This window comes from Hydra viridissima, unplaced genomic scaffold (assembly GCF_058129835.1).
Source record: "Hydra viridissima isolate aposymbiotic clone 2 unplaced genomic scaffold, HvirCarnegie_v1 scaffold_1, whole genome shotgun sequence".
Lineage (NCBI taxonomy): Eukaryota > Metazoa > Cnidaria > Hydrozoa > Anthoathecata > Hydridae > Hydra > Hydra viridissima.
The window spans coordinates 23,249,372-23,273,039 of record NW_028324300.1 but is presented as its reverse complement, the minus strand read 5'-3'; the positions used below and the strand labels follow the sequence as shown (position 1 = coordinate 23,273,039).

Here is a 23,668-nt window from a genome sequence, read left to right as displayed (position 1 = left end):
CTATTTCAAAATATAGAAAGGAAACAATTTACTTACAATAAATAACTTTAAAATACTAAAAATACAATCGCTGCAGCGAAACAAATATCAATTATTGAGAAAAACACTCGCTTACACTTTGAAAATAGATGGCTAAGTCTGCTGTATTTTTTTACTTGAATAAAATCGCTTCTCTGACTTAGCAAAACGACAAATATTTATAATGACAAGGATGACATAAAAAATGTTCCTGAAGATGAATCGAAGAGTTACACATGAAAATGTTTAATCTTCAACATTTTAATTGAAAATGGTTAAATTCTAAAAAATTTCATCAAGGAATTATCAAAAAAAAAACACAAAAATGTAAATTTGAGTTTTAAAAAACTTTGTTTTCTTAAAACATGAAAAGACTAAAAAAACGATGGCTATTTTATAGTATTAGGGTAAGACTTTTGGTTTTAATTTTTTTTCTTCGTTTTCAGAAATTGGAGATATTTCCAAAGATGAAACACGATGAATTGAGATTAATTTTAAAGTTTATAAGGGCCTCAAATTAAATTTATAACAAGGACTACCATTCACTCGGTTTTTAATACCTTTCATCATAGAAATAGAAATGCTATTCAAAGATAGGGTCATATAGGTATGTGACTGCTGAAAACATAAATCCGGAAAAAATTAGGCTAACTTTACTGCCTGTTACATAATTTTCAAAAAAAGCTTGTTTTAAAAATTGTTTCCAAAAGTAGTCGAAAAAATAAGTATCAAATCTTCTCTTAGATCAGTCTTATGATGATGATGATGATGATGATGATGATGATGATGATGATGATGATGATGATGATGATGATGATGATGATGATGATGATGATGATGATGATGATGATGATGATGATGATGATGATGATGATGATGATGATGATGATGATGATGATGATGATGATGATGATGATGATGATGATGATGATGATGATGATGATGATGGTGATGATGATGAGATTCAATTATTTGTTAATATGGAACCTTTTTTTGATGTTAATAAATTTAAAAAGAAAAACTAAATTCCAGAGAATTTTTTAATTGCTTTGAACAATTTTTTTCTTTCCAAGAGAATTGCCAGTTTTAAAGTTTTCTTTTGTAAAAAATTTGAATCTGACTGACGATTATCAGTTTGGAATTGTGTTTCAAAAATATTTTTCTTGTTTTCAGATCAAATTTTTTTCAACCCCAATCATTTTAATCATTTACGTTCACTGATTTCAATATTCTTATAAATTTGATCAATAAACACTTGCCGTTTCCATAGCAATTAAAATAAACTTTAGAGAAAAAATGAAGTTGATTTATGTCCGTATTCTAATGAAGCTCTTAGCTTACTTTAAAATTATCTTTTAAACGACAGAGCTTTAACGAAGATAATGAAGTTCTCATCAAGTTTACTAGTAATTCCTTGATAACCTTGTGTAAAACTAAATTGACTCATGGGTCATTTGTCTCTGAAGAAATTACTTCAGTGAATTAAAATGATTTCTGTAAATAGTTCAGCAATATTTACAGAAATCAGTTCAATCTTCTGCACTCAATTTTGCGAACTTAATAAAAAACTCAACTTTTGTGGAACTTACATGTTTTTTTTTTTTATAAGCATATGAAATTTTTGAAACAGGCTCGGGTATGCTTAAGCAAAAAGTTAAAAGAGGCTCAAAAATATGCTAAAGCTTAAGCATATTTCTAATAAAATATGCTTATTTCAATACTTTCTTAAAGTGTACGCGTTACTTAAGGTTAATGGGTATAAGAAAAATAAAAAGTTGACTTATGCTCTGTATTTGCTTTGGTTTTAATGTAGCTGAATTAATGTTATAGTATGATAATAAAAAATAAAACATATATACTATATACAAATGTTATCAATAAAATCAAAGATATGAACTTCGCATTCCTTCTCGTCCGGACCAATAAAGGTGTCATCTGGAAGAATTTCGTTGGCACTTTCATTTTTAGCATCATCTACCTCCACTGGTTGAATATCACCCTGATTTCCTATGGGTTGATCACTTCCAGGATCAATGATGAATGGTGGGGGAACTTTATAACAATCAAGGCCCTCTGGTTTAACTAGCGAATCTTCTGAGCCATCAGAAGTCATTAAACATCCAGTCATCGTCCAACATTTCTTCCTTTGCTTGTCATACTTTGAAGTGTTTAAAGCTTTCCATGCTTCCCCTGCCCAATGTGTAATCAAAATTCGTCTCTCTTTTGCAGTGTAGGGCATTTCATTACTGAACCATCTATCAGAATGATTATCTCAATCGAGCCATTTTTGATGTTCAATGTCAATAAGTCTTTTCAGAGTGGCAGCATATCCTGCGTCAACTGGTTGCCAAAGGTCAGTGGCACTTGGTAGACCGTACCAGAGAAGTCCTTTAGCAGTAGCCACAGCATCTTTAAAATCCTCCTGCATCTGTCCCTTCAAGTTGTCCAGCAAAAGAACAAATTTATCAAGCTTTTGTTCTTTTACAAATGGAAGAAGTGTTTTATCACACCAGTGCTTACAGACGTTTTGGTCTAACCAAGCATTTTGCTGGAAGTAAACGTGAATATCTTTGTGCCATGCTAACTTTTCGTCTTTTGAAATGCGTTTTCCTTGACCTCTAAAAATGATGGCTAGCTTTGGTTGCTCTCCTTCTGGGCGAAACATAATTTGAAGGGAACATTGCCTTTTTTCCAATCCTGAGCCGGGTTGTGAGATCCATGTATTATGTGTTGCACCTTGACCCTTGGGTACATACTCATAAGTTTTCTTACCATGAACAACAAAGGGAAGTGGGCTCTGGTCAACATTGAGCCTTTGTCCAGGTTGGTACCGTCCCCATTTTTTGTCGTAACTTGGATCTTTAGAACCTGTTCTGATACACTTTTCTCTGAATGTGGCATGCCATTTCTGTAATAATGGTTCCATTTCTTTCTTATGTTTCCTTTTGTTTCTTTGTTTCGATCTCATTTTTAACTCTTTTTTTTGTAAAAATCGAACTATAACATGAAGTTTTATTTCCACGTTTGGATCAATGTTTAATTGTATATTTCTAGCTTTACTCCAAAGCCAGGAAAAGTTTACAATATGACCTTTCGATCTGGCTTGTAAAAATTCATTGTAAATAGCTTCGTACAGTTCAAGATATTTTGTGGAACGTCTTCCCTTCAGAAACAATCTGCGATAGGATGATTCGGCATCTTTAATAATAGTTTCTTTTTTTTTTAAGCCATCGCGAAATCTGACTTTGTGTTACACCAAACGACTCTGCTATAGTTTCTTGATTTGCCTCATAACCATAGGCGTTAATTGCTTCTGCTTTAAAGGCAGCAGTATATTGGTGGCGTTTCTTACCAGCTAATTGGCGAGACTCTTCACTTTTTTTCATTTCACTAACAACTTTGTTGACTATATTATTGAGCACATCTTTCACTGCTAGAGTGATAAGTTCTTCGTTTCTTTGAAGAACTTGTGATTGTGAATGTTTACAATCTTGTTTGCTAATTCCGTGAATAACTTTAACATGAAAAGCTAGTCCTTGTTGGCTTTTAAATAATTTTTTGCAATGTTTGCATTCAACACTAGTTTCAACAGCTTCTAACGGCAATCGGATTGCACTCATTTCTCCTCTGTGCATAACATTTTTTGTGAAACCAAACGCTGCCAATGTAGGCTGCTTTCTCTTTATTATCTTTGACATTATTATTATTATTTTATCAGTATCTGAAAATAAAACTTAAAAATAAAATAAATATTTTAAATAAGGTATTAAATAAACTACACATTAAAAGCGAGAGAGAGAGAAAAAAAAAGAGAGAAATAAAACACTTCAGAGCGACTTCTAAACTTTATGTTTTTATGTTCAAGTATTGAGGTTTAGGTATTGCAATACAATGACTTCATTACTTCATTAAGTCATTGCATTGCAAAACATAAACTTCGATTTTTGTTGTTTTTGTTGGTTTAAATTTAGAAATATATATATTTAAAATCTTTAACTAAATAAAATTCTAATTTTTTAAATAGTTTATCAAGGCTCAGGAATATGCTTACATATGCTTATTTTTTTCCCAAATCTGAGCCTCTATATGCTTATAAGCGTTATGCTTATAAAAAAAAAAAACATGTATTACATGATGCTCAAGTTTTTCTTTTTTTATAGCACTTGTTAGAAAAAAGATTTTTATTGTTAACTTTCTGATTGAGACTCAATATTGTAGTTACTCAATTATGTCCTTTTTTAGCTTTAATTTTGTTGCATCTTTTTATTACTGTTAAAAAATTTAAAACATCAATAAAAAGATGTAATGTTAATGCATTTCTGGCACGAAATTTATCGCTGAACATGAAATTCGAATTCGAAAACCTGTTTTAACTTCTTTTATTAGTACTGAAAATGATAATCTTCTAACACTTTGTTTAATTTATCCATATCCTCAAAAAAAATTGAAAAAAAAAGACACCGTAGAAAAATGAACACGAAGTTATTGGTTTTCGTATTGTTGACATGGAAATTTTTTAAAGTGTGGTGTATCAATTGTTGTAAAAAAACGTGTACAAGCTGGTTTAAATCTTTCAGAATCTTTTTGAAAAAGGCTTCAGTTCAGTGTTATACATTTGGTGTCTTAACTGCAAAGAAAAAACTTAATTCTATACCTCAAAGACATGATGTAAATAATAGAATAATTTATTCAATACGTGCATGTGATCACGTTTTGAAGGTATAAAAAGGACCGTATTTGCAAAATTGCTTCATGTAGCCTCGTCAGCTGAAAATAGCTGGCATAATCATTGCCCTTATGGTATTAATAGCTGGTGTTGTTACAAACAGGACAAAGCTAATAAAACCTCTACCTACAAACCACGCACTGGCTTTCCATTTTCAGTTGTCAGTCATTTAAAAACTATATAAATCGATCTATCTCAAGAAGATATCTATACAAGAAGAAATCTTAATAAATATCTTCATGGTAAGACCCAAAACCAAAATGAAAGTTTTAATGAGATAATACGTCAGCGCATACCCAAAACAAAGTATGTTTCGTTAACATAGTTGGAGTTAGGAGTTAATGATGTTGTTTCAATTTTTAATTTTGGAAGAAAAGCAACCGTTCCTTTATTTTAAAAGATAATATGATTCCTGGAATATTTAATCTTAAAGTCTGTTCAATCATGAGCAAAAAGCTTCTAATTTTTGCAGAATATCAAAATTGGACAATATCTAAAAAGCAACGAAAAGTTATTGGTGGATGCAAAATTAAAAAAAAGTATATACAAATAATGACCAAGAAAGTAATCAATATGACCCTAGTTTATGTTCATATAATTAACTATTTTTAGACTAAAATTTTGATTGAAAATATTTGGCGCAATTGTGAATATTTTTATTTCAACGCGTTTTTCTCAATATGTAAATTTTTGACCTCCCTGCCATCTTATTTCATTAATGGTGTGTTCAATTTGCATAAAACTTTCAGCAAACGTTTATTGCATCTATTTTTACAATTGGAACTAAAAGTTTTACAATATTGTAAAAGATTTTTTATTTACACAAGCTTGATCTTAAAAAATTTTTGTTTTTTTAATGCACCATTTTGAAAATTTGAGTGAAAGTCAAATACTTCTTTTTTAAAATAGTTTTAGCTTGTAAATCAAGATGTTGTTAACCATTCGCCGAGATTTCATACCATAAATGCTTTCGGGTACTGAGAGTTTGACCGGGGTGGTACAAAATTTTTGAATACTGACTATTTTAATTGGTAACCATGACAACTAATAGAATTTTTTTAAAAAAAAAAAAATTTTTCAAATTTTGTGACCTAGTCCTTTCTCAGTATATAGTTGGTTTATTGTTAAAAGAGTAATTTTAAGTAAAAAATTTTTTGAGGGGTGTTATACTTTAAGTTTTCCGCGACGAGCTATTCGCACTAGAAAAAGATCAAATATATATTTTAAGGTTTTGGGTTGGAAATTTTTTTGATCAACTGTGCTGTTACTTTTTAAATTATAAACGAATAGAAATGTATTTTTTTTAAATTTATTTTATCTTATTCAAGTGAGATTACTTTTGTAAACTTCATATTACAGTTATAAACTTAGAAGCTTTACACTTGATGTTTTACGTGATGACTTTCGAACAAACTACGTTTAAGGTGACATAAATTGCATAAATCAAACAGTTAATTGCATAAATCAAATTAATTTTAAATAGTTGCATAAATCAATTAATTGCATAAATCAAACAGTTTTAAAAAATTTCCATCTTCCTTCATTTTTTCAACACAGTTGCGCTGGAAAATAATAAAACGAAATTTATAATATCTTAAAAGAAACTTTTTGAAAAAATTTGATATTTGGTTGATAGAACATAAAACAAAAATTATTGCCGTGTGACTTATTCAGATTGAAAATAGGTCAATGGGTTTGCATAGCTACCTTCACTAGATGAAAATTTTAATAAGAAGTTTGAGGGCTTGAGTTAAATAGAGATGCATATTTTGATGACGCTTTGACAGCAGTGTCCAAAATTCATAATAAAAAAAATCTAGCAAAGTAGAACATGCCTTTCTCAATGATAGTTTTAAAGTCTCAAGAATAACTACATTAAAAGCTGTTGCAAGAAATGCATGGCTTGATACACCTAAATCAGATTCCTTACTTGATCTAGCAAACTAACGAGGATTTCATCCTGATATGTTATATTTACAGGAAATGTAAAGTGCAGATCCTAAAAATAAAAAATATAAAAAAGAAGAGTTCTTAACTCATCATGGAGATTCAGGTTTTGAGTATAGAACTGCTTATATTGGTAGCAGAAAATTTGTCAAAGGTAAATTCAAGAATTGCATAATCTTTGTTTTACAACTTTCGAAGAATTAAAGGAAGAATATGCCACGGGTAAATCTGTACTTGTTTTTAACAGTTTAAGCATCTAGTCGATGAGCTAGCACTTGAAATCGCTCCTGCTACTTTAGAAGCCGTTACAGAGTCGTTTGATATATTGAACTTTATCATTGAAAGTATCAGGAAAGAAGGCATTCATTTTCTGGAGTTTTTTGGGTTGAGGATAAGATAGCTTCATTGTAAGATATGTTCAATAAAAGATTTGCAACCGGCGGAGATTTAACTGTTTTGTCCGACGCGATTTTTTTGTATTAGATAATCACAAGAATATGTTGAGGGGAATTTATAAAAAATTAGAAGATTTTACAGAATTTAAAGAAATAACGGAACGTTTAAACAGGGCATATTAATTTGCGCAATTATGTAAAAATTGAATTTATTTGATGAAAATTGTTGTTTTGAGTTTTTGATTATATGAAATAAATTCTGTATAACTTTGATTGATTTTCAATAAAAATTTTCTTTTTTATGAGTTAAAACATTATCTGATTTCATTTAATTTGTGCAAATGAAAGTTTTTAGATTTATGATTGTTATATTTGTTATGTTATCTGTCGTGCTGATTTTAAGCCGTTTTATCAACAAAACTTCGTCATCAACGTGTTAAAACTTTTTGCATGTTTTCATTAGGTTTAAAATTTTAAATTGAGAGTTTTAACTGAAATATAACTTCGACCACTTAAAATGATTGCAAAAGATGAGAAATTTGCTTGACAACATGTTAGAACTGACAGCAGAAATTGCAGAAAACAAGAAGTAGGGCATATTAATATCATATAATTGGAAAACGAGTGAAGAACTTGCAAATGATTTGTGTAAAGTTTTGACCGAAAAAGGCTATATACATATGATAGGCTACATATATAAACAGTTTGGGTTGATGACTATTTGTAAATAATTTGGATTGAAGAAATGAATGGCTGGTGTGTTAGAAAGTGAAATGGCAAAAGGTGTAGCAAACTCTGAAATTCATTTATTACTAATTTCAGAAGCAGAAAACGAGAACAGATATAACTGTATCAGCATACACGCATGCTAATTCATGCCGGAAAATAATCATACCTATACAAGTTGAAAATTATCTGGCTCCATCTTCTTACAAAATAGCTCTCTTCACTTTAGTGAACAAGAGGGAGGCATCAACTATATGCAAAAAGGAAGAAAATATGATGAATCATATCGGAAGAAGATGCACGATCAAGAAGAAGGATAAAAATATTTTAAGAGAAGCTTAAAAAATTCTTTTGTAAGTTTAATTTATATTTGAATTCATTCTGTTACAACAATCTTATTCCAATTTTCTTTTTCTCGTAACTTGAAGGAAACTAAATCAATTTCTGGGTTTTATACAAAAAGACGCTTCTTTTAATAAGTTGTCATTAGTTGACGAGTTGTGTAAGTGAGTGTTCTCTCCTCAGTGATATTTTTTATTTTTTGTTTTGACTCTCACCTCTTGTCATCTCGAACAGCTTAGTTTGGAAGCGAAAGAATTTAGAGCGATTTGTATTAGGGGAACGTTCTTTTTGATTTCATATCAATACGTGTATTGTCACAAAACTTTAGCAGATCGGGAGTTTTTTCCAAAATTCAAACTAAAGCTATATTTAGCTTCTTTTTTCTGTAAACAAGGACTTTATTCGATGTTTCACGATAAAATCTTGACCTAAAGTTTACATAGTTAGCAACTTCTGTAAAGACGACTTCGTGTTAAATTACGTCATCCATCTTTGTCTTTCGTTCAATTAACTGCTTTATCTTTTTTAAACAAGGCGAGATATAATTTTTTTTTAATGCGTCAAAAAACTTTGCTGATGCACGAAGCTGAGAAGCTCAAATAAAATGCTTTATGTAAATGATGCAACAAAGGAAACGTATATTTCATTTACACAAATACTTTTTAAGGAGTTGTGATTTTCAGTCTTAAAGCTCTTACAAATATTTTAATTGTTGGTTGTTTTATCTCTAGATATGCAACTACGATAAGCAAACTTCTCAAAGTGAGCCACGTGTTCTTGTTCCATCTCATTGTCAAAAACATTCCAGGATTGTCTGTATTTAAAATGTGAACCATGATGTTCTAATTTGCATCATTTTTATTTTGCCTTTTTATTGTGCATTTAATCATCAAGAACTCTGTATTAAATGTTGTTTCACAATGAAGGCTCTTGGTTTCATAAGCAAAACTTTGAGAAGATCATTTTTAAGGGGAACGAAAAAAATGTTTTTTGTAGCGTTTCACAGATAAAATTGTCAGCTTGGTGGTTTTCGGTGAGGATTTCAATTTTTGCTTTTTCTTTACGTTTAGTTCATATTTTTTGCAAAATTATAAATGTTGATACTTGTGCAGGTCGAAAAAATAACCGAAAAACTTAGAGATTGGTCATAATCGTCATAGCCTGAATGCAAAGACGTGAGCAAACCGGATACTCACAAAGGAAACATGATTCCATTCACGGTACAAATGAAAGCAAGGTGATGGTAAACGATGGTATTTACTTGTTCACCACGAGGATTGAATTTATGAAGCAAAATAAAACTTTGATTGTTTTATTTTTGAATCAGGAAAAAAGTTTACAACTTCCGATGAAATTATTAAGGAACATCGTGATATACTTTTAGTAGAAATTTTCTGTTTCGATTGGGAAAAAACTTTATGCAGTTCGAGCTCAGCAAGAGTTTCGGAGGCTAAAAGTTTCTGAGGCTAGATGTTTTAGCATTTTGCATTATTACATCTGGCAAAAGAAGTTGGTTTTATGAAAATGATAGAAGCACGGAAAAAGCATGGTTTCAGTTGTTTATTAATTGAAATCTTGTCTTGTGGCAATTACTGAATTATGCGTTTTTTTATAAAAATTATTAAATTAAGCGCATTTTTTATGAAGTTTATAAGTATTTTCTTTCGTTTTTGATAAATCAAATTTTTAGATAAATCATTTGGATATGAAACAGAGAGCTCCATGAATCCAAATCTAGTAAGTTGTTAGCTTTGTATGAAGGTTTTTATTTTTATACAAACATTGTTTGAATATTGTTTAATTGATTTTTAAGCATAAAAATCAGAAAATGAAGCGTATTAAAATCCTGTGGGAGTTTGTTTTTGAAAAGTTCAAAAACTTTTTGAGGTGAATTTGTATTATGAAAATTGATTATAAAACGTTTAAATTTTACAAAACAAAAATGTTATAAAAATCTTATTTAAACATAATCTCAAATGCCGCTGATACTTTTACGTTTTACGATTACGCTGATTGCTATTATTATTATATATTATTTTTTTATTCATATTTTGTGTAATTTTAATGTAAAAACTTATCTTTTAAGTTTATCGTTGTGAGGGGTGAAAGACATTTTTTTGGTCTTCTACTTGTGTTATTTCCTTTTTTTAAAATTAAAATTTAATTATTAGTATTTTTATTTAGAATTTAAATATTTTAGTATTTTGATTATAAATAAAGGTAAAGTAAAAATTCCAGGAGTTCCGTTCCTGTCAATTGCAGGGGTTCTGATGTATTGATATAATTGTAGGGGTTGTCCCAATTTATTCTATCCTCATTTGTTGTTATGGAAACTTTCTCACTAATTTTCTTAAAGTATGCAAAAATATACATATACATTCTTTATAGGCTTCTATAAACATTTAAATTTTCTTTTCTTTAAAAATTTTTTTTCTAGGGGTTCTGATGCTAAAATACATGTTTTATCAATAGAGACTATTAAAATAAACGTTTTTTAAAAGATGCGCATTACTAACAGTGGCTCAGCATGGTATAGAGATAATTTCTTTATTTCGTTTCTTTGATATGAACTATTTCTCTGTGGTTTTTTAAAATATTTAATAACAAACAAAAAGCGTAAAAAAAAAAAAAGGGTAAAAAATATCTATATATTATTATAACAAAGAGTAGATTTTAAAACATTAACTATTTATTATCGAGCTGATCGATCATCAAATTCTCATTCAATTTTTTATATATTAAAAAAAAACAACTGTATCCACTAAATCAAATACATATATTTGAAATAGAATCAAAATTAACTTTCTAAACATTTCTCAGCAATCTTTATGTGGAGCGACACAACATTTACAACAAACTTTCAAGGCGCTATTCATCGCTAAGCAGATTTTAAATTTTAGAAACAATTTTGAGTGTAACAAAAGTTTGAGGCGAATTTGAGGCAATTCTTGATTAACTGACTTAGAAAATTCTTGATTGATTAAGATTGACGCAATTCTTTCTCAAACAGTTTTTCAATTCTTTCTCGAAAAGTTTTGGATTATGATGTTTCAATTTTTCTGACGATTAATTGCATGGATTTTGATCTTCTTTTCGTCAAACTTTTTTTTATTAAAAACAAATTCATTTTTTTCCTTATTGGTTAAAGTTTTTTTATCAACATAAAAGCCATAATGGCACCATATATTCAGTTGTATACTGATCTACGGACGAGGGCCACCGCAAAGTTTGAAAAGGAATGGTTTATATGGTATCAATTCATATGGTTCCAATTCATATGGTTCAATGGTACGCTAGACTATTGGTCTAGCGTAACACGGATCTGCAACCAGGCGGCGAACTCGAACTCAACAGGCGAATATGTGTTGGCCAGAGTGTTTTCAATATACTCAAACACTTGATGTATGACTGCTGATATAGCAGTCTTAAAGCTCAATATGGCAACAAGGCAAGCTGTCGGTATCGGTTGTGATTAGTGATCGACCGAAACCGAAAGTTGAGCCGAAACCGAAAGTACCGAAATTTCGGTTCAGTAAAGCCGTAGCCGAAGCCGAAATTGAAATTTCGGCCGAAGCCGAAACCGAAACAGCCGAAATTTGAAAAAAAATGTTAAAAATCCCTGAACCTTTTATGATCACCGAGTTAAAGCAAAAAAAACTATTTTACGTATATCTAAGCAATCACCATGTAACATAATTTGATAAAAACTATAATATGTCAAAAAAAAAAGTAGAATATGTCAAGACATTTTAATAATTAAAGTTAACAATTGAAATATTTTCTCTACAGAATAAAATTTTTTCCATGTTTTCTGGCAAAAGTCTGTTTCTTTCATTTGAAAGAATGTCTCCAGCAGTTGAAAACAACCTTTCAACTTCGGTAGATGTTGGTGGAGGTGTAAGGAATCTCTTTGCCATTTTTGCCAAACCAAACTTTGCTTTTAATGTTGTTTTTTCTTCATACTCTTTCCAAAACTCTAAACAGCATGAAGATGTTGGGCTTTCTAAGTACTCGTTTAAAACTTCCTTTGCTAATTTGGAAGTTGGATTTTTGGACCTTGCATTTTGTGACTGTGCAATTATATTTTGCATCATTGAAGAAAACCCAGTGTTCTCAATAGACTTAGTTTTCATCACAGGAGTAGTTTCATTTTGGCTCAAAACGGAACTGTCTAATTCCAAAAGAACTTGATTTTTTGCAGCTTGAAAGGCTTCTTGGGATCTAAAGAAGTGGTGCTTGTATCTGGGATCAAGAAGTGTTGCTATTGCAAAATGATCAATGGTCTCTAAATCAAAAAAACGTGCCTCCATTGCTTTCTTTAAAGCATTTTTTATGCCAATCACTTCTTTGTCATCAGAGGGAACTTCGAATGATTTCAGGATAGTTGTCACAATTGGAATACATGCACTGATGCAAGCATCCTTTCCAGAGAGCAATTTGGTGGCTTCTTCGAAAATCGCTAAGATGTGTACCAGCTTTTCACACAGGTTCCAATCCTGTACAGTGAACTCAATGCCGCTGGAAGGACGGATTAGCAGCGTGGTAGCAATTGCTGATTTCAAGTACAGAATTCTTTCAAGCATGTAATATGTTGAATTCCAGCGTGTTGGGACATCATTTTTGAGTCCGAGCCTGTCAAAATTAATCATTTGAACCTCTTGTTGTTTGTAAAGCTCAGCAAAGAAGGAATTTGAAAAAGAAGCATGAGTGCAAAGCTTTCGACATTTTTCTATCAAGTTTACAGCACTCTGAAGTGAAAAAAGTTCTTTTTTAATCCCTAGTTGAAGTGAATGATTTAGACACCCAGCAGACTTGTAAACACACTGTGGTTCTTTGAAAGCTGCTTTTATATTTGCAGCATTGTCTCTTAAGCAGAATGTGATCTTGTCCTTTAGCTCCCACTCTTTCACAACATTCTCAAGTCTTTGAAAAATGTTTGAAGCAGTATGTTTTTCATCAAACTTGGAACATGACAGGCAGAACTTGATCCGCTCCCATTTGTCTGAAATGAAGTGTGCCATCATGCCCAAGTACTTATGATGAAAGGATGACCAAGCGTCCAGAGAGATGGAGATAGTTTCAGCATTTTTTTCGTTAAGGATAACTTTCGCTGCAAGCTTAATCTTTTCATAGGCTGGATTGAGCATGCTTCGGTAGTATTTCTCACTTCCAATGTCAAAGTGTGGTGTAAAAACTGCATGATGGAGTAAAAATCCCGGATTATTCACAATTGACCAAGGCTGTAAGTCGAGGATAATCATTTCAAATATAGATCTATGAAACTTAAGACCTTCTTCGGAATTTGAATCAATTTTTGAGATATTGTCAACCCAGCCAGGCATTGTAAATTGCAGCATCTCAGTCCTCTGGCGTTTTGATCTGATGTCAAATAAAGGTATTGTTCTTTTTTTAATTGTAAGAGGCTCAAGCTGATCTGAAGTTGGTATATTTTTAGGATTGTCGGTAGTTGTGAGTATTGCTTTTTCAGTTAGGAGATTTTTTAGAGTAAGCTGTGGATGCCGACTTCTTAAATGTGATGAAAGTCCGCTAAGTGATTGAAGTTTTGGATTGTGGGATCCACGAGATATTTTCAAATTGCAGATGTTGCAAGTTGCGTATTTGGAATCACTGGCTGTTACGGTAAAATGATTCCACAAATAGCTTTTCTTTCGATTATTTTCCATTGTAAAATTTAGCACTGAGAAACTTTGATTAAATTATTGATTTTGGTTACTTAACTTAAATGTTAACTTATTTAAAGAATGATTTGAGAATAGTAACTTGAATCAATTATGTAACGTGACTTCAATTAAAATTTCTACAATTGTTATAATTAAAAATTGATTTACTAACAAACGATTAAAATTAGGAAATCGTCATGATCCCACTCTAAATTAAAAAAAAGTTATCTAGAAAAAATCTTATAAAAGTTTCGGTTCATTTCGGTTGTGGTTTGAACCGAAATTTCGGCCGAAACAGGAAAAGTAAAAAATTGCTGACGCAGAAATTTCGGCTTCGGCTTCGGCCGAAACTTCGGCCGAAATTTCGGCCGAAGCCGAAAGTTTCCGTTCACTAGTTGTGATACAACCGATACCAACAGCTTGTTGTTCCAGGTTGAGACTGAAGATGTCTACAAAGATATACAGACGCACTGATAGTCCATATTGTAACACAGAAAACAAGATTTCAATTCAAAAATGAATGTAACAACTAACTCATTGCTGAGTCTGTTGCTTTTTGACCAAAAATGTACTCGATTCAGAAGGCCAGTTGTACCAGCAAACTCAAGGCCAAGTGTGTTCAACGAGCAAAGGTCAAAAAGGATTTGCGCCATTATAAGTTCAAGCATATTCTCGAGCGCAAAGAGTTTAAGCAAAAACAGGTAGTTTTAAAGAGCCACGGCCTTCACTTAGTAGTCTATGAGCAGAACAAGACCGGCTTTAGCCCTCTTGACACATAAACGAAGATCGCAGACGATGGTGTTACAACTAGAGCCTATGATCATTACCTCATAAATCGGAAACCAACGCTAACGCTTTGGTTTGAACCTGCTGCTGCTTTGGAGGTATTTCTTGATAAGAATCCGATCTGGTGGTTGGCTCTTTACAAACAAATCCTCTTCATGGTTTATCAGTTAGAGAGCGCGGGTGCGGGGCACAAGTACTTACACAGTAAACACTTATTGGGGGGAGATAAGGGGTGACACAAGATGTGAGAATGTGCATAAATGTTAAAAAATGCCCGCTGCTTGCATGAATGTAAAGCTTATGAAAACCATACCACTAAATCTGTAGTAATTGCTATATTAACTGTTAGTTAATATAGCAATTACTACAGATGTTAGTGAGCAATTTGAATTACTCATAATAGTTCTTTCGGGCCCAACAACTTTGTATTTCTAATTTTATCCTAGCTCTAATTTTTTCACATGCATTGAAACTGGTCAATATATTGACCAGTTTCATTGCATGTGAAATATATCATTGAGTTATTTTTAATATATCATTGGTACATATATGTACCAATGATATATTAAAAATAACTCAAATACGATTTTTAGGTAGTAGATGTAAAATGGAGGCTTAAAGCCAATGGACCGCTCGGGTCACTGACGTCAAACCCTCATTTTAAATCTACTATTTTGAGGTTTTTTTTACAACATGTGAATCTTGTTTGTAACAAAAAATTTTCCCAACTTAGAATTTTTCGGAATATATCTAGCTGTAAAGTTATGTGAGAAAATATTAGGAGAGAATAAGCTTTCGATTTCACTTTTTATAGCCTAGACACAACATCACTGTTTCGGTATAAGTAAATGAGTGCGCGCGATCCAGCCTGTCACTTAAGTATCACATGACCGCAGGAATTTTGGAAGTGATCAAAATTGTCAGCACAGTGCAAGGCAAGGCTTCATACTGTTTGCATTCCTTTGCTTGAGAAAGATAAGCTGTCAAATAGGTAGGCATCTAGTTATCAACTATTACTTTTTGCTGGACTGGAAGGTTACTGATTTGAGAAGGTTTTCCCAAACAGGGCTTGACTTAATTAAATTTGTTCTTCTAAGATTCATTTTTTGTGTTATTATTTATTAATTATTGCACATTTAAACGTTTTTCAACTTTGAACATTTAAAAGGCAAAAAAGTTAACAAAACAATTTGTCATTTAAAATTAAGCAACTTACAACTGATTTACTAATATACAGACCAGAAAACAACTTCAGTTCATTTATAAGACAGCTTCTGATAGCAATCTAGAAAATATTTATAAAAGTCATTATAAAAAATTTATAAAGGTCTTCATAATAGATTTACAAAAGTTTTCATAAAGTTGCTTTAGGTTTTTATTTTTTTAAAAAAAAAACTAAGTTCATGCTCAAAAAACTTTTTCAAATGAAATAAAAATTTTGTTATGTGAAAAGATGCGCTCTAAACTTAAAATTTTTTCAAGTAGGTTACAGTATATTTACTCAAATCATATGTAAAAAGTCATTTAAAAATATCAAAATTATATTTTTTTACAAAATGCACTCGCTTTTGACACACTAGGCTCAATGTGTAACATTCGAGTTAAAACAATTGATGAACAAAGCACTATTGACACACAAGGAAGTAATAATAAACTAGATGATGTTACTGACCCTTACATGTCACCAGCAAGTTCTCACTTGTAACCTAACTTTTTACATTAAATTTTGATCACATTTCTTTCTAAGTTATGAATTTTAAATGATGAAAAGCATTTTATAAAAATTTATCAAAACTGTTTAATTACAAGTTTTACACAAGATTAAAGTTCTCTCCTTGTTTCTAACTTAAATTTTAAGATATTAAGATATAATCTTCCCTTAAAAAAGTTGATTTGAACAGTGTTAGTTTATTAACATACTTCCTTATATTGCAAAACAAAAATGGAGGTTGCATAAGTTAAATTTTTTTTCAGTTGAAGAGAAATTCGCTTAGAAAATTACAGATAAACTTATGGAGAGTTTTTAATGTTTGCAAATACAAATTTAAAAAAAAAATTTTTTTCTTCTGTTTTTATGTGACAGAACTCTCAAAATGAATTCCATAATGTATAAAATGAAATGATCAATAACTAATTACGCAAAATAATTATTATAAACTGGCTATGTTAATATATTGACAAATCCTACAATTTTAAAAATCAGAAGTGAATGTTTCAACTATCTTATATTTTTTTCAAAGTTACAAGCAAATTAAACTTCTAAAGGGCCAAGCTACTTCCGGAGCATGCTTCAAATCTCAGATAAAAATCTGGGTTTTTAATAATCTGGCAATAAAATAACATTTGAAGAAGATTAATTTTGAAAATTATTTCTTTCTATTTATTTTTTTATTTTATTTGTCAATAGATCAATCTTAATGCCAGAAGAAATATGTTTCTAATATTCAAATTTAATTCATATTAACAATTTAAAAATTGATGAAATATAAAAATTGTATATTTTTTAAATTATTATTTGTCTAAATAATTCGTTAACAATCCTAATCACCTGGTTTCAGGGATGTTGATGCTCTTTGACATGCTAACTTATACAACATAAATCGACAAGAAGTTCATCACAAAAAACAGTTGTGCAATAGAAGACCTTTTTTTTTTGTTAAACTTCTTGTTACATCATGTTGTATTTGTTAGACTTACGAAGTATAGTACAAAATGCAAAGTCAGCTTGAAAACAACGATATTTCCTTAAGAAGTGTAAAGAAGAACTGTAATCAAGAAAAGCTAACAATTCCCCTCTTGCTTATACATATAACTTACACATATCTTATACTTATATTTTCAAACAATCAACATTTCCCACTTGTTTCTATTGATTTAGTTGCAATCAATGATTTTTTTTTTCAGTAAAACCATTCAGTAAAATCATTCATATAACATTATCTTGAACTTGAAAAGTCTTGGTCACATAAACTTTGCAGTAACATGATTCCCTTATAGTCAGTAAAATGTATTATTATATTTTATATACCTTGTTAATTGCTTTAGTAAAAATAAAAATTCTTTACCAATCATTTAAGTATTGACTAAAAAATTAAAGAAGATTGATTTATCTTCAGTTAAATTAAATTCAAAGCATTTACAAACCTGATTTTTTCCTAGTAGCCTTTTATGTGAACAAATGTTAAAATTTCAGTTTGAAGAAGATTAATTTTGATCAATTTTGAACAAATTTATAGCCAATACTATTGCTTGGCAATTAATCTGTTCAGTGTTTTAGTCTTCAATCTTTTTATCACTGAATGTGAGGAAACATGCTCGCTGAATTTAAGGAAAATGATCTAATTTTCAAATCTTAACAAACAACAAAAAATTATGAAAAGTAAATCCTACAGATTACTTTTTTATTTATTTTAAAATTTTTTTATTCTGATGACCTGATGATTTATATCTTGTGACTTCAAGCTTCTTTTTAGTTGCAGGCTAAAATACTGTTAAGAAATTTAAAAGCAAATTAAAAGAAGCAGAGAACAAAATAATGAATATTTTTTATTTATAAAAATGCTCAAAACAAGCAGAATGCTTCATGTTTTTTAACCATTCAGTGACAAGAATTTTTTTTAACATGAATGCAAGAAACCATTGTTTTTAACAAAAGCCTAGTTGTTGTGAATTACTAAAATATGAAGTTTAAAAATTATTTTTAACTTTTATATTATAAATTATAACCTATTTACAATAAAAAGAGCTTCTTTTTTTTTATTAAGTTTAAAGTTAAGCTAGAACTTCTTTTTCTTTTTTTTTCTTAAAATAAAGTGCTTGCTTTTCTCCTTAATTGTTGCTTATTGCTTACAAGTGAACATAAAAAAGATTTGTGGAAAAGTTCAGTTGTTTGAAAATTATTTGAAAAATATATGAGTAACTTAAAATAACAAATAAAAATGTTTGAATAACAAAAAGAAATGTTTGAATAACACAAAGAAATGTTTGAATAACATTAAGAAATGTTTGAATATTCTCATCAAAATACTCTATAGATCAATTTTACATTTTTTCTCAAAAAAAGTTTGGCAGGTTTGTTCTTTAAGAAACTGTCTATAAAATGTTTATTCTCAATCTCAGGTGTCACTTTTTGTGGTAGTTACTCTTTCTCTTCAGTGTTAACTCTAGTTATAACAACTATTAGTATCATTTCTTTCCTGGTCCAGAGTCAAGATTTGAACTTACTAAGTTTTCAAATTTTTTTATTGAATATTATTGTACATTAAACATTATAAATCCAACAAAACCAATTTCTAAACTAATAATCCAACAAAACTAAACATCTAATATAGGAAACTTTTGTTGGAAAAACCAACAAAAGTTTCCTACATTAGATGATTTAGCAAAAGCAATATACAAAGATCAAAAGATTAGATTTGATAAGAGAGATAGAAAAGTTCTCAAGTAATAAACTTATTTTTTTAAAAAATTTGAAGTAAAATAATTTGTAGAAATTTTTTTATTTTTTTTTTATTCTTTTCTTCTAAATCTGAAAATTCTCTGAAGTTTATAAACACAGTGAAAAAGGTTTTTTAATTGTTGTTCTCCTGAATTTTGCTTTTTATAAATGTTATAAATTATAACTAATTATCAATTTACTACTCTCTTGAGAATATTATAATCGTCGCGTTATAACTACCATTTAATTTTTTATTGTATTGATCTACTTTATTTGATAGATAAAACCTTTGGAGTTAAGAGGTTATTATTTCAATTTATCTATCAAAAAAAAAAAAAATAAAAAAAAAAAAAAAAAAAAGTAATTTTTATGGAGAAATATCTACGTCCTGAAAAATTTGACGCGAATCCAAATTCTTCAACATCAGGTAAAGAATGGACTCACTGGTTTAAAACTCTCGAAAATTTTTTCTTATCTTCAGAATCTACATCTGACGAAAAGCTAAGAATATTAATAAACTTTGTATCACCAACTGTTTATGAATATATATCCGATTCACTATCTTTTGAAAATGCGATCGACGTTCTCAAATTGTTGTACATTAAACCAAAAAACGAAATATTTACTCGGCATCAATTAGCAACACGTAAGCAACAAGCTGGGGAAACACTAGACGAATTTATACAAGCTCTCCGAACTCTTGCAAAAGATTGCAACTTCAAAGCAGTAACAGCCGATGTTTATTGTGATGAGTCTATTAGAGATGCGTTTATCACTGGCTTAAACTCAAGCATAATACGTCAAAGGCTACTGGAAAACACGACACTCACACTAACATCGGCATTCGACCAAGCACGCTCATTAGAACTTGCTCAAAAGCACTCGGAACAGTACCAATCTAGCGTACCCCAAATCAATGCAATGCATAATGCAAGAAAATACACTAATAATCAGTTAACTTCACCTCCGTCCACAAAACTGTGCTACTTTTGTGGAAACAATCGCCATCCACGCAGTGCTTGTCCTGCTCAAGAAACCACATGTCACAAATGTCAAAAGCGAGGACACTTTGCAAAAGTGTGTAAATCAAACAAATCATTAGCTGTTACCGAATCCGATGATATAGTAGCGATGATTAGTGCTGGGACAACTAATTGCCTTTCGTACGCAATTCGGAAGGTGGAAATAAATGGGTGGAACTTTTCTGCTTTAATAGATACGGGAAGCTCGGACAATTTTATCAACAAATACATAGTAGATAATTACCAAATCCCATATACGAAAAGTAGCGGCAGTGTATCGATGGCATTATCATCACTCAGTACAAAAATTCAAGGCTACTGTAGGGTAAATATGATTTTCCAAAACCAAAAGTATGCTAATATCACCTTGTCAATCTTACCTAACTTATGCGCTGATATTATCCTTGGTCAAGCTTTTATGAAACAGCATAGCAATATAACAATCCCTTTTGGGGGAATATTACCCCCTTTGTCAGTTTGTAGCTTAAAGAAATCGCAAATATCACCTGCAACATTATTTGCAAATCTTTCCAAAGACTGTCGACCGATTGCAACTAAATCCCGAAGATTCAGTTACGTTGATAAGCTGTTTATTCAATCCGAAATTAAGAAATTATTAAAGGACGAAATTATAGAACCAAGTAACTCACCTTGGAGGGCACAAATTGTAATCACTACAAATGAACGACACAAAAAACGAATGTGTGTTGATTATTCCCAAACTATAAACAAGTTCACTTACCTCGATGCCTATCCCCTACCCAGAATAGAAGACCAAATTAACGAATTGTCTAAATACCACTATTTCAGTACTCTTGATCTTACTAGCGCCTATCATCAGATACCACTTCTACCAGAAGACAAGCCATATACAGCATTTGAAGCTGATGGCAAACTATATCAATTTACTCGCTTGCCATTCGGTCTAACAAATGCCGTTGCTGTTTTCCAACGGAAAATTGACGAATTTATAAATGAGAACTCTTTAAAAAACACCTTTGCGTATCTAGATAATATTACGGTAGCAGGGATGACTCAAGCTGAACACGATTCTAATTTAAAGAAGTTATACGAAGCAGCGAAGGAAAACAAACTTACTTTTAACAGCACCAAAAGTGTAATTTCAGTTAGTTCAATAAATCTACTTGGCTATGTTGTATCTCATAACAACATAAAGGCAGACCCAGAAAGATTACAACCCCTACTTAATTTACCTTTACCACTAAATAGTAAAGCTTTACAAAGAACTGTAGGACTCTTCTCCTATTACTCAAAGTTTATCCGTAATTATTCTGAAAAAATTCGTCCATTATTACAGTGTCTAACATTCCCACTCAATCAACAAGCTACAGACGCTTTTAAACTACTAAAGAACGATATTGCAAATGCTGTTGTAAAAACAATTGATGAAACAATCCCATTTGTTGTCGAAACGGACGCCTCTGACTTTTCGTTGGCTGCAACATTAAACCAAAATGGTCAGCCAGTGGCCTTCTTCTCGAAATCTCTAAACCAACATGAAACGCACCAACCGGCTATTGAAAAAGAAGCATACGCGATTGTAGAAGCTCTTCGGAAGTGGAAACATTATTTGACCGGACGCCATTTTACCTTAGTAACCGACCAACAAGCTGTTTCGTATATGTTCAATCAGAACCATCGAGGCAAAATTAAAAACGATAAAATTATGCGATGGCGTACTGAACTTGGTTGCTACAGCTACGACATACAGTATCGACCAGGAAAGTATAACCAAGCAGCTGATTGTTTAACACGTTCCTCGTGCTCCGCTTTACTGACTCAAAAATTATCAAACAATGAAGGCTCACTTTGTTCGTATATTAGTAACAATAAAGTAAAATTAGAGGAGCTTCATAATGCTCTCTGCCACCCAGGCATCACAAGAATGAACCATTTTGTCCGCTGTCGAAACTTACCATACTCTATAGAAGAGATTAAAAGTGTCGTAAACCAGTGCATTACCTGCTGCGAACTGAAACCTCGATTCTACAAACCACCCAGTACTCATCTTATAAAAGCAACCCAACCATTCGAACGCCTTAACATAGATTTTAAAGGCCCACTTCCAACATCAACTAAAAATCGTTACATCTTTACAATTATTGATGAATACTCACGATTCCCATTTGCTTTTGCTTGCCCTGATACTTCTTCCTCATCGGTAATAAAGTGTTTTAAGAATCTTTTCTCGTTATTTGGCATGCCTGCTTATGTTCATTCTGACAGAGGAAGCTCCCTAACATCAGAGGAACTACGTACTTTCCTTCATACTCGAGGCGTTGCAACGAGCAGAACGACACCTTATAACCCTAGAGGAAACGGACAAGTAGAGCGCTTTAACGGAATAATATGGAAATCAATAACATTAGCCCTCAAATCGAAAAATCTACCAGTCGAAAACTGGGAAATCGTGTTACAAGATGCCTTACATTCGATACGTTCTCTACTCTGTACTGCAATAAATGCAACACCACACGAAAGGTTCTGCAATTTTCCACGGAGATCTACGAACGGACAATCTATGCCAACCTGGTTATTAGAACAAGGGAAAGTACTTGTAAAGAAGCACTTTCAATCTAGTAAATACGATCCCCTGGTAGAAGAGGTGCAATTAATAGAAGCAGAACCACAGTACGCCCACATCAAATACCCAAACGGACGAGAATCTACTGTATCAATTAAAGATTTAGCACCATTAGAAGGAGATAAAAAACTCCCTAATCCTAATCCTGAAAATGCCGACAAAGAGGATTCCGTTCACTCTGAGCATACCCCACAATTAAATAAACCATTAAGTACAGACCGAGAAAACTTGTTTGATAGGGTATCTGAAATGGAAACTCTATCAGAAGTACAACCTTTTCCCAGACGTTCTCAACGAAATCGGAAAGCGCCCCAAAGGTTTGGATTTGAGGACAATTAATTTATTGATTGGAAGAATGTTATAAATTATAACTAATTATCAATTTACTACTCTCTTGAGAATATTATAATCGTCGCGTTATAACTACCATTTAATTTTTTATTGTATTGATCTACTTTATTTGATAGATAAAACCTTTGGAGTTAAGAGGTTATTATTTCAATAAAAGAAGTTGAGGCTATTTTTACACAAACAAAATTTTTGAATAATTTGCTCATTTTTGATAATGCACTTTTTAGATAAATCATTTGAGAAAGAAAACCCCCTGAAGCCATCCATTGAAGAAAAAGAACGTAAGTTATTAGCTGTGTAGAAGTTATTTGGCAATATGCAACATCTTATTGTTTGAATATTTTTAAAATATTTTTAAACATCAGATCATTCTATTATCATCATCATATTGTAATATTTCCTATTATAATATTTTTAGTTTTAATAGATCACATTGTAATATTTTTAAACATAAGATAATATTGTTATTACTTTTGTCATAACTATTGCTATCATTTTTATTCTTGTTTTTCTGTTATTAATACTGTTACTATTTAATTTTTTTTTTTATTAATATTGTTATTTTCATTATTGTTCATATTATTATTACTATTTTTAATAATGTTATTATTATTTATTATTATCATTATTA

The 23,668-nt window shown here is 31.0% G+C and overlaps 2 protein-coding genes across 8 annotated transcripts in view; one reads left to right on the top strand and one right to left on the bottom strand.

Annotated features, from left to right (window-relative positions):
• The window catches only part of LOC145183507 (uncharacterized), a 297,046-nt gene that overhangs the window by 140,194 nt on the left and 133,184 nt on the right, over positions 1 to 23,668 (bottom strand). The window lies entirely within an intron of this gene.
• Positions 1 to 23,668, top strand: part of LOC149893978 (NACHT, LRR and PYD domains-containing protein 14-like) — a 165,682-nt gene that overhangs the window by 130,411 nt on the left and 11,603 nt on the right. The window contains exons 1-4 of one of the 7 annotated variants that reach the window (XM_090076578.1): positions 7,545 to 8,165; positions 8,886 to 9,891; positions 15,436 to 15,612; positions 23,265 to 23,318. The exons of 1 other annotated variant lie outside the window; for it this stretch is intronic. Coding sequence is in view for 1 of the 6 variants with exons in the window: in XM_090076577.1 (XP_089932703.1) it covers positions 23,252 to 23,318 (67 nt within the window). In the remaining 5 variants the exon portion in view is untranslated. Of the gene's footprint in view, positions 1 to 7,538; positions 9,892 to 15,435; positions 15,613 to 18,597; positions 19,230 to 23,194; positions 23,319 to 23,668 lie in introns of those variants that run through there. 5 more of the 7 variants (XM_090076581.1, XM_090076579.1, XM_090076585.1 and 2 more) reach the window with 5 other exon arrangements.